This window comes from Dreissena polymorpha, chromosome 10, assembly GCF_020536995.1.
Source record: "Dreissena polymorpha isolate Duluth1 chromosome 10, UMN_Dpol_1.0, whole genome shotgun sequence".
NCBI classification, from domain to species: Eukaryota; Metazoa; Mollusca; class Bivalvia; order Myida; family Dreissenidae; genus Dreissena; species Dreissena polymorpha.
In genome coordinates, this window is record NC_068364.1 from 18,737,204 (window position 1) to 18,750,719 (window position 13,516).

General features: G+C 35.2%; 1 protein-coding gene across 1 annotated transcript in view; it reads left to right on the forward strand.

Moving 5' to 3' along the window:
• The first annotated feature begins 7,125 nt into the window (after positions 1-7,125).
• The window catches only part of LOC127848956 (snake venom metalloproteinase BaP1-like), a 21,367-nt gene continuing 14,976 nt past the window's right edge, over positions 7,126-13,516 (forward strand). The window contains exons 1-4 of the mRNA XM_052381682.1: positions 7,126-7,138; positions 9,450-9,673; positions 10,214-10,315; positions 11,070-11,226. Of these exons, the coding sequence (XP_052237642.1) occupies positions 7,126-7,138; positions 9,450-9,673; positions 10,214-10,315; positions 11,070-11,226 (496 nt within the window). The remainder of the gene's footprint in view (positions 7,139-9,449; positions 9,674-10,213; positions 10,316-11,069; positions 11,227-13,516) is intronic.

Here is a 13,516-nt window from a genome sequence, read left to right on the forward strand (position 1 = left end):
TCACCACTTCACGGATTCATTTACTTTTATTAACTTATCATTTTTGTATTTAAATGGTATAGTTATATATCTAAATGTTACCGATTGTTACTTATGAGCAGTTGAAATGCTTTATTAAACAGAAAACACGAAAATATTAACTTGCGAAACAATGTTATCAACGCCGAAAATAGGCGACGCCAACGACGTCGTATTAAAGAAATTATTTCGTTAGTGTGGTATTAAAGATTTAAATTCCGCATAGTATTTGTTCTATCATCGTCAAAAGAGTTTCAGATTTGAAACCAGAAGAAAAAATCTGTAAGAAAATGATAAAAAGTAAAAATCGAAAATTTTGTCATTAAGGCAGGTTTTCACATGACGCGATACATATTTATTTCAAGTTCATCTGTCCTGACGGTTAACTCATTGTTTTATGTTGTCATTATATCGGCTAACAATTATATCCAACGAAAAAGTTCTTCCGGGTTTGAATGTGATTTATGATCGACATATATTACAAGAAATCATTCAGCATGTATGTACGTAAGTCTAAAATCAAGAAATAATCCCTAAGTAGAATATAACTCGTTTAAAGCACAATAAGTAATGTTTAAGGTCGCCGTGGTGTAATGGATGTGGTGTCCGCCTAGCGACCGGGAGGTCATGGGTTCGATCGCCACTGTGCGGACTGCACAGGCTAATCTTGGACGTCACATTTTCGCACATGCATTAAACCCAATTTTCACAGAGCATGTCTCATATTTATTTTTAGGTGGACGTTATAAAGTATGATATAAGGGTAAAAACATAATACTTAAGAGGAAACTGTAGCGATATGCAATAAACATGCTTAAATTTGTTATTTAAAGTGCTTGTGAAAATTTACGGGACCGTGGAATGTATACATGTTTAGTTATATATCAAACGAATGTCATGATGTGAAAATAATAACTCCTATTGTCGTGTTTTAGCTTGCATGTTTGATCTACAATGATTTATGACCCACTCACCCAGTATTATTGAACATCTTATATATGTATATGTCTCATAAAAAATGTACGGTCAATTGTTAATTAAAAAAAAATACAAAATTATTTGGTATGTATTTCACATGCCCTTTGTAAAAGGAATACTCTTATAATGAAGACCTATTTTTAACAAAAAAAGAATAAAAAATAAGTCGCAACTAACGCATGTGATATCATCTTTGAAAATACATACCAAAGAATTGTTTTTGGTGAATATTTGAGTCGGAAGACGATTACCGGCAGTACTTGAATTTATTGAAAGGGGTATGTTCGCATGTCGCCTCCCGAGAAAACAGACTAAGCCGGCTATGAATTTGTCATCGCCTTTGCTGGCACGTGAACATAATCATTGTCTGTCCAATGATTTTTTCTTAAGTAAGAAGTATAAACGACACTGATCGCCCTGACCCAAGCAAACGCCGCTCGGCGTTCTATTAGCAATTTTTGCGGGTTCAACTTTACAGTGAAAGTTGTCCGAAAAAGTGCCAATACAGGTTTATTGCACAACAATGCCGTGTTGTAACCTATATATATATATAACATACCTTAACGCATAACCACTGCTTAAATAAGCTCACTTTATTTGAGTTTGCGCAAGGAATGTTTGAAAACAAAATTTACATTTGAAAGGTACGCCAAAAATAACGTTACACAATGTTACGTCATCTGTGCAGGTATTTAACGTTTTCAGTCATACAAGATAACGATTACATATGTTGAAACACGTTTTTGTAACATACAACCAACACAAGTATTGTGTTGTTAACAAGACATTGATTATCGATGTATTGGACCATAATTTTCATGAATACGACCATCTGATCCAAGAAACGCTTTAAGCGTTCGATCCGCGGCAGATATTGTAATGTTACTAACGGCATTCATTTTCAGTTAATCACGACACGTTAAAGTGATCAGGTGCCAGAAACCAGCCAGTATTTGGTACAACAGGAAGTAGAAAAAATATATTGCCATGCTTTATGAGTATGCCTGGCATTTTAAAACCGATATCAGTAAACAATAATCGTAAGCGTGTTACTATTTAAAGTAAGGTATGTAATTAAAAACAAAAATATATTGCAAATGTAGCTTCAATGGTTAAAAAGCGACAGAAGAAAGTTTCGTATATAGAACTTATTAACCTTAACGTACTTTTTTCAAATAAATTTTACTGGTCTGAATGTGATTGATGATCAACGTATATTGAAGGAACTCAATAAGCATGTATGTAAAATGATAAACTATAAATAATAACCGAGCAGCATATGACCCATTTAACGCACTTGAATTTTCAAAATATAAGTTTCATGTAGAGCTGAATGCAGCTAAATGGAGCTAAAAGTCCCAATCGATAGTCTGCTTGAGACATATTTACCATGTTAAACGACAGTTACGCCGTCGCTTAAGTTTTAGCAATTAATATTTCATGATTTTTGTAGCATTAAACAGACAGCGAACATAAATGACAAATTCAGTTGTTCAAATAAATCAATTATTTACAGAAACGTTTATGTTTAATTGATTTTTACATTGTGACGTGTTAACAACCCGTTCTTCTATTCCATGCTTTTTTGCAAAGACAGTTTGGTTTTTGCCGCAACATAACACAGCGTTTTTGAGTTTATGAGTTTATTTTAATGCATGAACGTGTGTTTTTTGGTTAATGAGACGGAGTACGTGCGTGACTTCTCCATGCTGGATTCTACCATGTTCCATAAAGTTTTCTCAATTATTAAATGAAATTATGTATTGATTTATTGACATTTTTATGATAATGCAATTTGTATCTCTTTGCTTGTTGAAACAAATTTACAGGATTGCATTTTATATTAGAATTTTCTAACAATCCAAAGTCATGGATAAGGAACTATAATCAGACGTATCGCGTAGTTTAACATACCCAATACAGACTGCATAACCCGTTACGAATGAATATTACGCAAACGTTGATTGGGTATTAAAATTGAACTTTGCACTATTTGCCTATATATACAGATTGTATTTCCGACGCTGCAAAATTAAGTATTCCCTAAAGGTAAAAGAGCAATACTTTTTAATAAAAATGAAGTTGGAAAGTTTTGTTATTTTTACACTTAAGATATTGCTATTACATGAATTAGGAATAATTAGTCAAGGGAATTGTGTGGAATTGTCGAAGGGCATCCATCAACAAGTAGGTAAGCATTCAAATTTCATTTCACGTTAAAAGTAAATCAGGAAAGTGTGTAATAAGTGTTGAAATAATATAACTCTACACAAAACAAATTAAGTAATAAACACTTTACACTCACACATAATAAAAAAGCAACAGTAACAAAATAGCATATTGAATTATTGCAAGTTAAACTGCTTTTTATCTACTTAAATGATATTATTAAACAGTTACCCAGTGTATTCATTGTATTTATTTTAATGAATTATAATTATTTGTTAATGTAAAGTTTTGTTCAGAACCACAGAAATGTTATGTAGGGGGATTAAATAATAAGGAACTTTTACAAAGTATTATTTACTGTCATGCTTATTCTAATCGCAGTTCACACATGCTTAAATGAGGCGACACTTTTCTTCTAAACTGGATTTTGTTTGAGGAGACTTTCTTTAAACGAAACATGTATAAAAGATGAAAGTGGAGTGCCTGATGAGACTGTACGGACTACACAGGTTAATATGGAGCGATACTGTACGCACGTTCATTTCGCCTCGGTCTCTTTTGTAACTGACAAATATATGAGCCGTGCTGTGTGAAAAGGGGGTTTAATGCGTGTGCGTATAGTGTCGTCTCAGAATAGCCTGTGCAGTCCGCACAGGCTAATCAGGGACGACACTTTCCACCGTAAGTGGATTTTTGCAAAGAAGAGACTTTCTGGAAACGAAAATATCATAAAAGCGGAATGTTGTCCCTGATGAACCTGTGCGGACTGCAAGGCTAATCTGAGACGACACTTTACGCACCTGCATTAAACCCTCTTTTCACAGAGCACGGCCAATATGATTATTTACCAACAGGTAGTTGAAGGTCTATTGTTAACTGTTTCATTGACTTTAGAGTGCCAACTTAACCGCATTATTTGTATACAGAAATGTTCGGGCAATCAGTTGGCGAAGACGACGTATCTTAAATCTTTAGTCCACCATGGTCCGGTATCAGTTTCAGTGAAATTTCAATTTGCGCACCATGGGCCGGAGTTGCCGCATACACGTATAATAAGGCTTGAACTCTGAATGTGTTTTCGTGCGTAAATACCTCAAACGGTGTTAGCTGTTTACGCGAAGATATGAGGATTATACAGTATACAATTATAGATCAAGTACCTTACTTAATTTGTTTGCGAATGATATTATGTTTGATTTTAAAATATTAATTGATTTGGGCCAAAACGCATAATAATTATATCGGTGCTTATTAAAATAGGCGCATATTGTCCAAACTATGGTTAAACTTAAATCGATGTATCGACAAAGTTGGACAAACAAGTGCATATCTCGGGTTTCTGCAAGCTACTCACATAATCACGTAAAATAAGGAGTGGTTTGAATCTGATTTATTGTATTTTTCCGCGCCGAGTCGAGTAGGACCACATATGCGGCAGGTCGACTTTCGTATTTCTGTTTGAAAGCCAGTTCTTTCCAGTTGGAGTTAACTAGAAGATATAAAAAATTAAACAAGCGAAAAATTATTCTTAATTTGTAATATTTGAATCCCCCCAAAAATAATAATTTTCGTTAATTTTTGCGAGTGTACGCATTAGAAAAATAATATGCTGACAGCGTCATACCAATGTCAGCTTAATGTATGCCGTTTTGTGCAAAACATTTATTAGCTTACGAAAAATGTCCCTGCTACCTCGTACCTGGTGAAAGTTTGCGACACTTAAAAAGCAAAACTAGCGCAATATCGCCGCTTTTGTCGCGACTTTAACGGAAGCCAAGCTGTTGTCGAAACGAAATACGAGATATTATTATGCAAAAGTTTAATAAATAGTTGCGTGTTCAATTTCGCTTGAAATAAAGCATGTACTTTAACAAAGTGGTGTTATTAAATTGATCTTTTCATGAAGACCTTTAGTATGTAAGTTTCGTAAATGTGTTATATTTGTCCATGGATATGAAGTAACAAAACAACAACAACAACAACAACAGCATTTAACAAACAATTTCGATTTTTTTCTACACGTACATATCACATTTCCAATAGCTAATATTTAAGTAGCATTGCATTTGTTTTCTTATCCAATGCTAGTGATATCATTAAAATAACGTAGAAATGAGCACGTGCATTGGAATAACTACACTTTCCATATAGAGCGATATAATTAAAACTTAATTTTAACAGTATATTTGATATTTGAAATCTAACTAATACTATAAGCACAGACGCAACTGTACATATTGAAAACCCTCATTAGATCTTATCTGACGGCTAAAGGTGTCACCTGAAAACCATTGTAGAGCGTCGCACTTAAACATGAAACAGTGCCCACAAAGTTCGTAAACAAAATAAATGATGACACACTTGTAGGTGCATGCACCATGGTAAAATCAAAGCAACGTTAATATATACGGATATATATGTTTTCAAAAGAGTTCAAATGTTCACATATCGTTCAATATATAGACATGATTCGTAAACGTGAGAACTCATTACTCCCATGAATCAGCTTTCATTGATAACGAATACGCCTTTATTATTGCATCATTAAAACAAATCTGGTATATGATTTCTATTCGTGTAATTCATGTTTTGCTGATTATTTTCTTTCACCCACCCGGTTCAATTAATCGACAAGGACTTTTCCTTTCGTGTTTATCTTTGATTGAAACCTCAAAAAGTGCGTTATTTGGTCTTGTTGGAAATTTGGTTTCAATTAATAAGTTTTGCACTTCATCTGGTCTTTACATACGTGCGTTTTGAAACTTCATTCATTGGTTTTCCATTGAAAGTTTGACGAAGATACATTGTATCGATTTGAGTCTACGTTTATAGAAATGTAACACTATAAGCTTGTAACGCTTTTGAAGCGAATCGGGGCAAAATGACATTTTTGATAAAAACGATGTACAACTTATTTACATAATTTGATCGTTTACAGGATTGTTTGCGCGTAACATACGCCTTGGAATATTTTTACGTGCTGAAAATAAAAATAATAATAACAAGTTCTTTCGGAACCTAAGTAAAATGTACAATTTAAACGGATCCCCCTTATAATACATTTGGTTATATTCCATTTGTATTACCAACAAATAAACTATGAACGAGGAACTGTTCCTTATTAAAAGCAAAAGAGTTTAACGCAATTGTCTCATGCGAAAAACTGGACTTGTCGCAGTCAATTTCACTACCACACTAGTGAAGTTTGTCGGTAGTCCGTTCAGATCTTTCGCCTTTTAAACATATGTCAGTCGTATATCGGTAGCCATTGAAAGTACTCACTCCATTTTAAAGTTTTGAAGTTATAATTGTCCAACTAAAAACTGTCATAATAGTTGATAGTTAACTTTAATTTTATGCTATCCGGTAAATAAGGAGAAAGCCACCATTACCTTGAAAAAACAACCGACATAATTTTATAATCTCAAAATATAAAAGCACATATTCAATTGATCTCAATTTGTTCGCTAACTGTTACTGACTTAATTGACATACCCGATCAAAATTTTTCATTAGCATACCGAGACAAAAGTGTGATATCCAATTTCGAATATAACGTCATAAAAGTAAGCCAATAACACAAAGACGTTGTTTTATTTTTTTAAAGTTGTATTTTCTTTAAGAAGGATTTTAATAATGACTGCGTTACACATAGTTCTCGTTTTTGTAAACGCTCAGAAAATTCTTAGTTTGATGATTATAAAAAGTTGTAACGGCGACACTTACGGCAAGCGCGGGAAAATAAGTAATATAAATAAAGTCGTTATGATTTTAGAGTTCACGTATCGATACACCTAAAATCGCTTTTGATGGCAGTAATGCAGTGTTGTAAAATTGTCAATGAATTGCGCGATTTGTGTAGGTGTGAGTTCGAATCCCACTCGAGACGTTTGTAGAAAAAATATTTTGGACATTACACGTTTTTGTTCAATATATCATGCTTGCTTTAACTTTAGACAAATGCGTATCCATAGTATGAGTACTAACGTCGATATCCAATCTGAAAACCCCCGAATGCAACTCTACTAGGTATTGCATATTCAAAACAATAACGATAAGTCATCTAATATTTTAATGTGGCATATAGCCCTTTGGCCTCCTTCTTAATTTGTGTGTTTATTTTATCAACTTTGTTTTGGAAGGTTTTGAAAATAAGCTTAAATGTACACCACCGAGCTTATGATATGTTCGTCCGGTAAATGTAATATGTATTACTACTCTTGCTTCGAAGCATTTGATCATCATCTTGGGAAAACAGGGCTCATTGCATGTGTGTAAAGAGTTTTTACAGATTAGCCGGTGCAGTCCTCAAGACACAGGCTGGCACTTTCAGCTTTAATGGAGACTTTCGTGTAAATGAAGTCTCTTCTTAGACTTCTCTGGGACGACACTTAACGCTCATGCAGTCTACATAGGCTACTCTGGTACGACACTTGCCGCTCATGCAGTCCGCACAGGCTAATATTGGAAGAAACTTTACGCTCATGCAGTACGCACAGGCCAATCTTTGACGACGCTTAACGCTCATACAGTCCGCATAGGCTAGTCTTGGACGACACTTAACGATCATGCAGTCCGCACAGGCTAGTCTTGGACGACACATAACGATCATGCAGTCCGCACAGGCTAGTCTTGGACGACACTTAACGATCATGCAGTCCGCGCAGGCTAGTCTTGGACGACACTTAACGATCATGCAGTCCGCACAGGCTAGTCTTTGACGACACTTAACGCTCATAAAGTCCACACAGGCTAGTTTTTGACAACACTTTACGCTCATAAATTAATCATCGTATTCTAAGAGTGATGCATCTGCATACAACTTATTTCAAGCAATACGAGGAAATACCTTTAGCAAACTTCAAATTGTGTTGTTCTTAGTTTTCTTTAAGATACATTTAAAATGGTATATTTGTATTGTGCTGACTGAATGAAAATTCTAACTTAAAACGTTGTCAAATATAAGGCTGATTATGCACATAAATGCTTCTTTAAAATTGTGCCATTTTAGAAACTATTATACACAAAATTGGCGACTGGTCAAATAAATAGTGTGTTAAATGAACGGTAAACATTTTCACGTCTGAAATACTAGCATCTCGACAGTATTGTAGGCACGATTAAAGACAGTAAATGGAGAGGTGGATATCACTTTTGCATGAATGCGTACCTCAGTACACGGAAATAAATACGCTCTGTAACATGTCTTTGAACTATGAATATATGCAAATAAAATTGTGTTACCGTCATCTCTCGAGTGCTGGCGCATCGATTTCAATTTTTTTTTTTTTATTTCTCTGTTGATGGTCAATTAAAGTCTTATATAAGAAACAGTCGCTGACGTGTATATTGCATAGATAATGTGAATGCATGCGTTCCAAATAATCATGGGAAAGAAATAATCCACCTGCATTTTGTTTACATCGTTTTTGAAATGAAACGTAGTTCAGTTAGTTTCGCTTGTTTTTGTTGATCAACATTTACGGGTAAGACGGATGCAGTCGTATAAGCTGAATAAGAAATGTTAAATACATATTTAGACGTTGATATGTAAATCATATCTTTTATAACACATACAACTTGTAGTTTGCATTTGCAAGCGTACACGCCTTAACAATTACTGCATCACACGCACAGACAATATTAAATACTAAAATGTTATCAAGATCAACGATATGTATCACATTAACATCGACACTACAACACAGCATATGTACGATAATTTCAAATTAAAGCAACGTAGTCTAAATCGACATTGACGTTGCGTTATCGAAGACATATTCCGATTGCGTTAAATCTATTTGTAGCTCTAACCAATTCTTGTATTGTTATTTATTTTGTCAGGACATTAAATCCATTTTCCCTGTGAAATATTGGACTGGTAGTAGCCGCGCTCTCGGAAAAAAACACAAGCTTTATGCATGTGCGTAAAGTGTCGTTCCATAGTAGCCTTGCATTCCGCAATAGCTAATCAGGGACGACAATTTCCGCCTAGAAACATTCCATAAAAGCGGGAAGTATCGTTCCTGGTTAGCTACCGCGGACTGCACAGTCTTATTTGGACGATATTTTACGCACCTGAAGTAAGCCCTGTTTTCGCAGAGTGCGGTTAAATTAAAGATTATCTAATCCAAAAGCAGAAGTGTGACTAAAATATTGCCTCTAATAAATTGAAATTAGAAAACATAAGGCTTTTAGAATATTTAACCTGTAGGAGAAACCCTTCGACCTTGAACGAGATAATTATATCATTTACACCTCATAGAAAAAGTTTCTATTTACAGGAACAACAAGTGTTAGAATCACAGAAAGATTGCAACGGGATAAAAGGTCAGACGACAAAAATACGCACCATGCGGAACTTCCGGTTGAATTTGACCTGGACCTTAAAGTCTCTGGGTCAAATGTCACGCTTCATCTCCATAGAAACGACAACATACCACCAGCAGTGCCGATTTTTTTGAAGAAAAATGGAAATATTTTCAAACTTAACCTTCCTGCCAAAAAGGTATTTATAAATGGAAACAGTAACTACACACGCAGTTTGCTTTTAATAGTCGTAGACAACTTAAGTTTTATTTAAAAGTAGATTTTCATTATAGTATCAATTTACGACTGACTGGCCTTAAACGCTTTCTTGTTTATTTGCTTATTATCTAGCTCTTTATGGTAATAAAGGCTTCAAATTGAAATACTCGGTGGTCGCTCTGGGAAAACTGGGCTTAACGCATTTGTGTAATGTGTCTTCCCAGATGAGCCTGGACAGTTCGCACAGGCTAATGAACGACGACACATTCCTCATGGATACTTGATTGTCGCTTAGAAGAGACTTCCTTTAAACGATACATTCAATATTAGCGGAAAGAGTCGTCCCTGATTAGCCCGTGAAATCTGGTACGACACTTTACGCAAATGCATTAAGCATGGTTTTTGCAGACCTATTTTTTGAAGTGCTCTTTTGGTGTTAAACGCCGTTGTGTCCTTTATAAACCAACAACTTATCATGAAAACATTGTAATATTACTTTTATGTGGTTAAACATTTTCAGAAAACGGCGCTATATTTGGATAAAAGCCACGGAGCAAGTGTAGAGTACGAATGCTTCCCCGGGATGGGGTCTACACAACCAGGGTCATGCAGACATCTTGTGGTAGGCTGATAACCTTGTTTTTACAGTAGTTTTTACTCGTTAGTGTTACCAGTGTTTGTATCAAGTGACCTACCTTCGATTTAAGATTTCGTACTTTTGATATTGTGCTCTATGAAGAGTGAGATTAAGTTGATTGTGCAGTCATTTTTAAAGAGTATATTTTACACGTACTTAATCGAAAACATTCAGCGGTTAAAGAACACATGGTGTCTAATTGGTTCAGTATCTTGCGTTCCCACTTTGTCGATATAAAATTAACTTAGTTACTTAGCGCGCCCTATGCAATTTATCGTTCAAATGTTAGAAATCAATCACGATATATACAATGTATTACCGGTAATTGATATGGTAATTGAATACCATACAGAACACATATCTTCTTTCGATCGAGTCCATATTTTCTTTCACGACTGTTCACATCCAAACAACAATCATTTTAATGATCCGAGTACTGGTAAACCAAACAACGGGAGAGAAAATATTTTATCCAAGCACCTAATGTTTTTATAAGATTATTGAAGTTATTGCTAACGTTGAAAGAAACGTATCATAAGCGTTCTGTTCCATTGATTGCCCTACATATGATACCGGTGGATCAACGGCGGAAAATACATTTGTGTATACTGTTTTATCTGATTTGTGTCATGTCTTGCTGATGTAATAGCTCCCCGCGGAAACGTCACAATGAAGGTACATTTGCGATATCGCATAACTCAGCTAACATCATTTTCGTTCACTATAATAACCATTTCAGAGAGGAAATTTTCAGTTAGACAATCGAACGTACTTGCTCGAACCGGACGTCAGTAGTGGATTGACGTTACATAACCATGACGACACTGATGACGTTATTCACGTCATCTACGAGATTCAGGAAGAACATGACTTCAAAACCGACTACATTGTGACTGGTATGTCGCGTGATAAATTTAAGTGAGAGAAAATTGGAAGTTTATCCTTTAGGCTTTTACTGTCACTCAGCATCATAATAAGATCTTATATCGTTTTGTTTTCTACTAAAATACTTATCATCATCATCGACGTCCTCATCCTTCTCGTCATAATAGTCATCTGTATAAACTTCCTCCTCCTCCTCTGCATTAGTATCATCTTCGTATTCGTTTTCTTTTTTTCCATTACAACATGATAATCATTATGATGATGCTTATCATTTTTTAATGTCATTTTATCGGGATAAACTGTTAATATTGAGCATTTTATGTTGCATAGCTTTTGATAAGTAATTTAAATAATACCTTGGCAAAAGGATAGAATTTCTCTAAGAATATGTCGTGTAATTCGCCTCACCTCCCGTTTTAACGAAGGTGAGCCCGCTAACGTTACAGACGTTTTCTGATAAAAAAAAGCGAAGTTTGCAGACATTTTAAGAGATTTAGATATGTTTTCTTTATTAATAGTGATACTGAATCAAGTTTTGAAAATTATCGAAAATTAACATTTATCAAATTTAATGGCAGCAGACCCAAATCACACCTTGTTGAAAGCGTTAGAACCTTTCATCTGTTTTCACAGTTTTGTTCTAAAATAAACATTAACGTAGTGTATACAAACTTCACCGTACTCTTACTGTTTTCACTACAGTGCTTGTTACTACTTTATTCTTTTTATTAATTCCAAGTGTCAGAAATATGTGCTATTTTCTGTGTTGCGTGGAAACTGCACTATTATGCTAGAGTTGTGTTTAGTTTAGTTTAAACCTATTTATTTTAGCTCGATTGCATAGGAAGCCTAAGGCTTATTTGAAACGCTTTTAAGTCCGTTTCCTGGGACTAGAACCAGTACTTGGAGTCTATGGAGGAAATCTAAAAAACTCTTCCACAATTTGGATCGAACCCGTGATATCCCCATTGCTATGCGGACAACATATCCACTACACCACTGCGACTCAAGAGTTGTGTAATATTAGCTATTCCAACATTGAACTTTTAGCTATGTGTTGACTCATCAACAGAGGCGTCTGTCGTTGTGTGTTCCAAACTTTTAAATATTAACTTATTTGTTTCATAATCGTCAGTATAAACCTGAGAAGTGTCATGTCATGACATCACTTCTCAAAACATAGAATGTGGTCGCGATATCCTGTTTGAATGTTTGTATGCGCGTGAGAAACGAGTCTTCTTTTATACGTTTTCTATTACATGTTAACATGTTTCGGGCAAATTTTAAACATAAAGTTGCGTAACTAAGCCTTTCATATGCCGTAAGCACGGTCGAATTGCCTTTATAAAAAATGGCATGGGCTATGCATCCCATAGGCCGCATAAATCCGACACGAAGGTGGGCGTGAGTAGAGGGCTATTTATTAGGGCCCGTGTGGAAATTCAGAAAAATATATCCACGAGGTTCAAATGAGGCCTATATATGAGCGCGTGTTCGTCCACCTTTCTCTCCATCTATAAGTATTTGCATCATTCAATTTTTTTTGCCATGCATGACCTTAAAAGATTGGATTATTTGCTAATACATGCCTTCAGAGATGGTTTTGGTTGAGCAGTTGATTCCGTGATGAGCTTTATCTTATCCTGTAACGTAAGCTCTACGCGTCTGCGTTTAGCTGGAGACTGCGACATTTTAGATGCGTTCGAAATTAGTAAACGGCAATGAATGAATTTGCATACAGATGGATGGATATTTAACAGTCATATTTCTAACAGTTTATCTGACAAACAAACAAACAACCATTTCAGCGTCAAACACATGGCTATTAGATCTTTTAAAATACCCGAGAAGATCACAAGAAAGTGATCGTCGCAACGGCATGCATTAATTTTTTAATTACATTGTTTATCATAGGCGATAATAAATAATTAATAAAACGATCGAGTCAATCACTTTTTGGTGTTACCGCACGTCTAATGTAGACATTCACAGTTTGTTTTACATTACTTAATCGGACTCTCATAGCGCTTTAACGACTTGACAACTTTATGGTATGTTTAATCCGATTATCGATAATTACGCGAGCAAAATGTGTGACAACGCACTCGCTGTGCTGACTAGGTATTGTTATTTTCACGCCTCGGGCATCTTGAGAATTTAGACCGTCCGGTATACTCAATGTATTTTACGTTGAAAATGACCAAATTTACGGAGATACCCGTCCGGTTTCCGGTTTTCAGAGAGTTCGGTTTATTCAACATTGTTTAACAAAGAAATAGAAGGAGAAAATACGGGACTGGC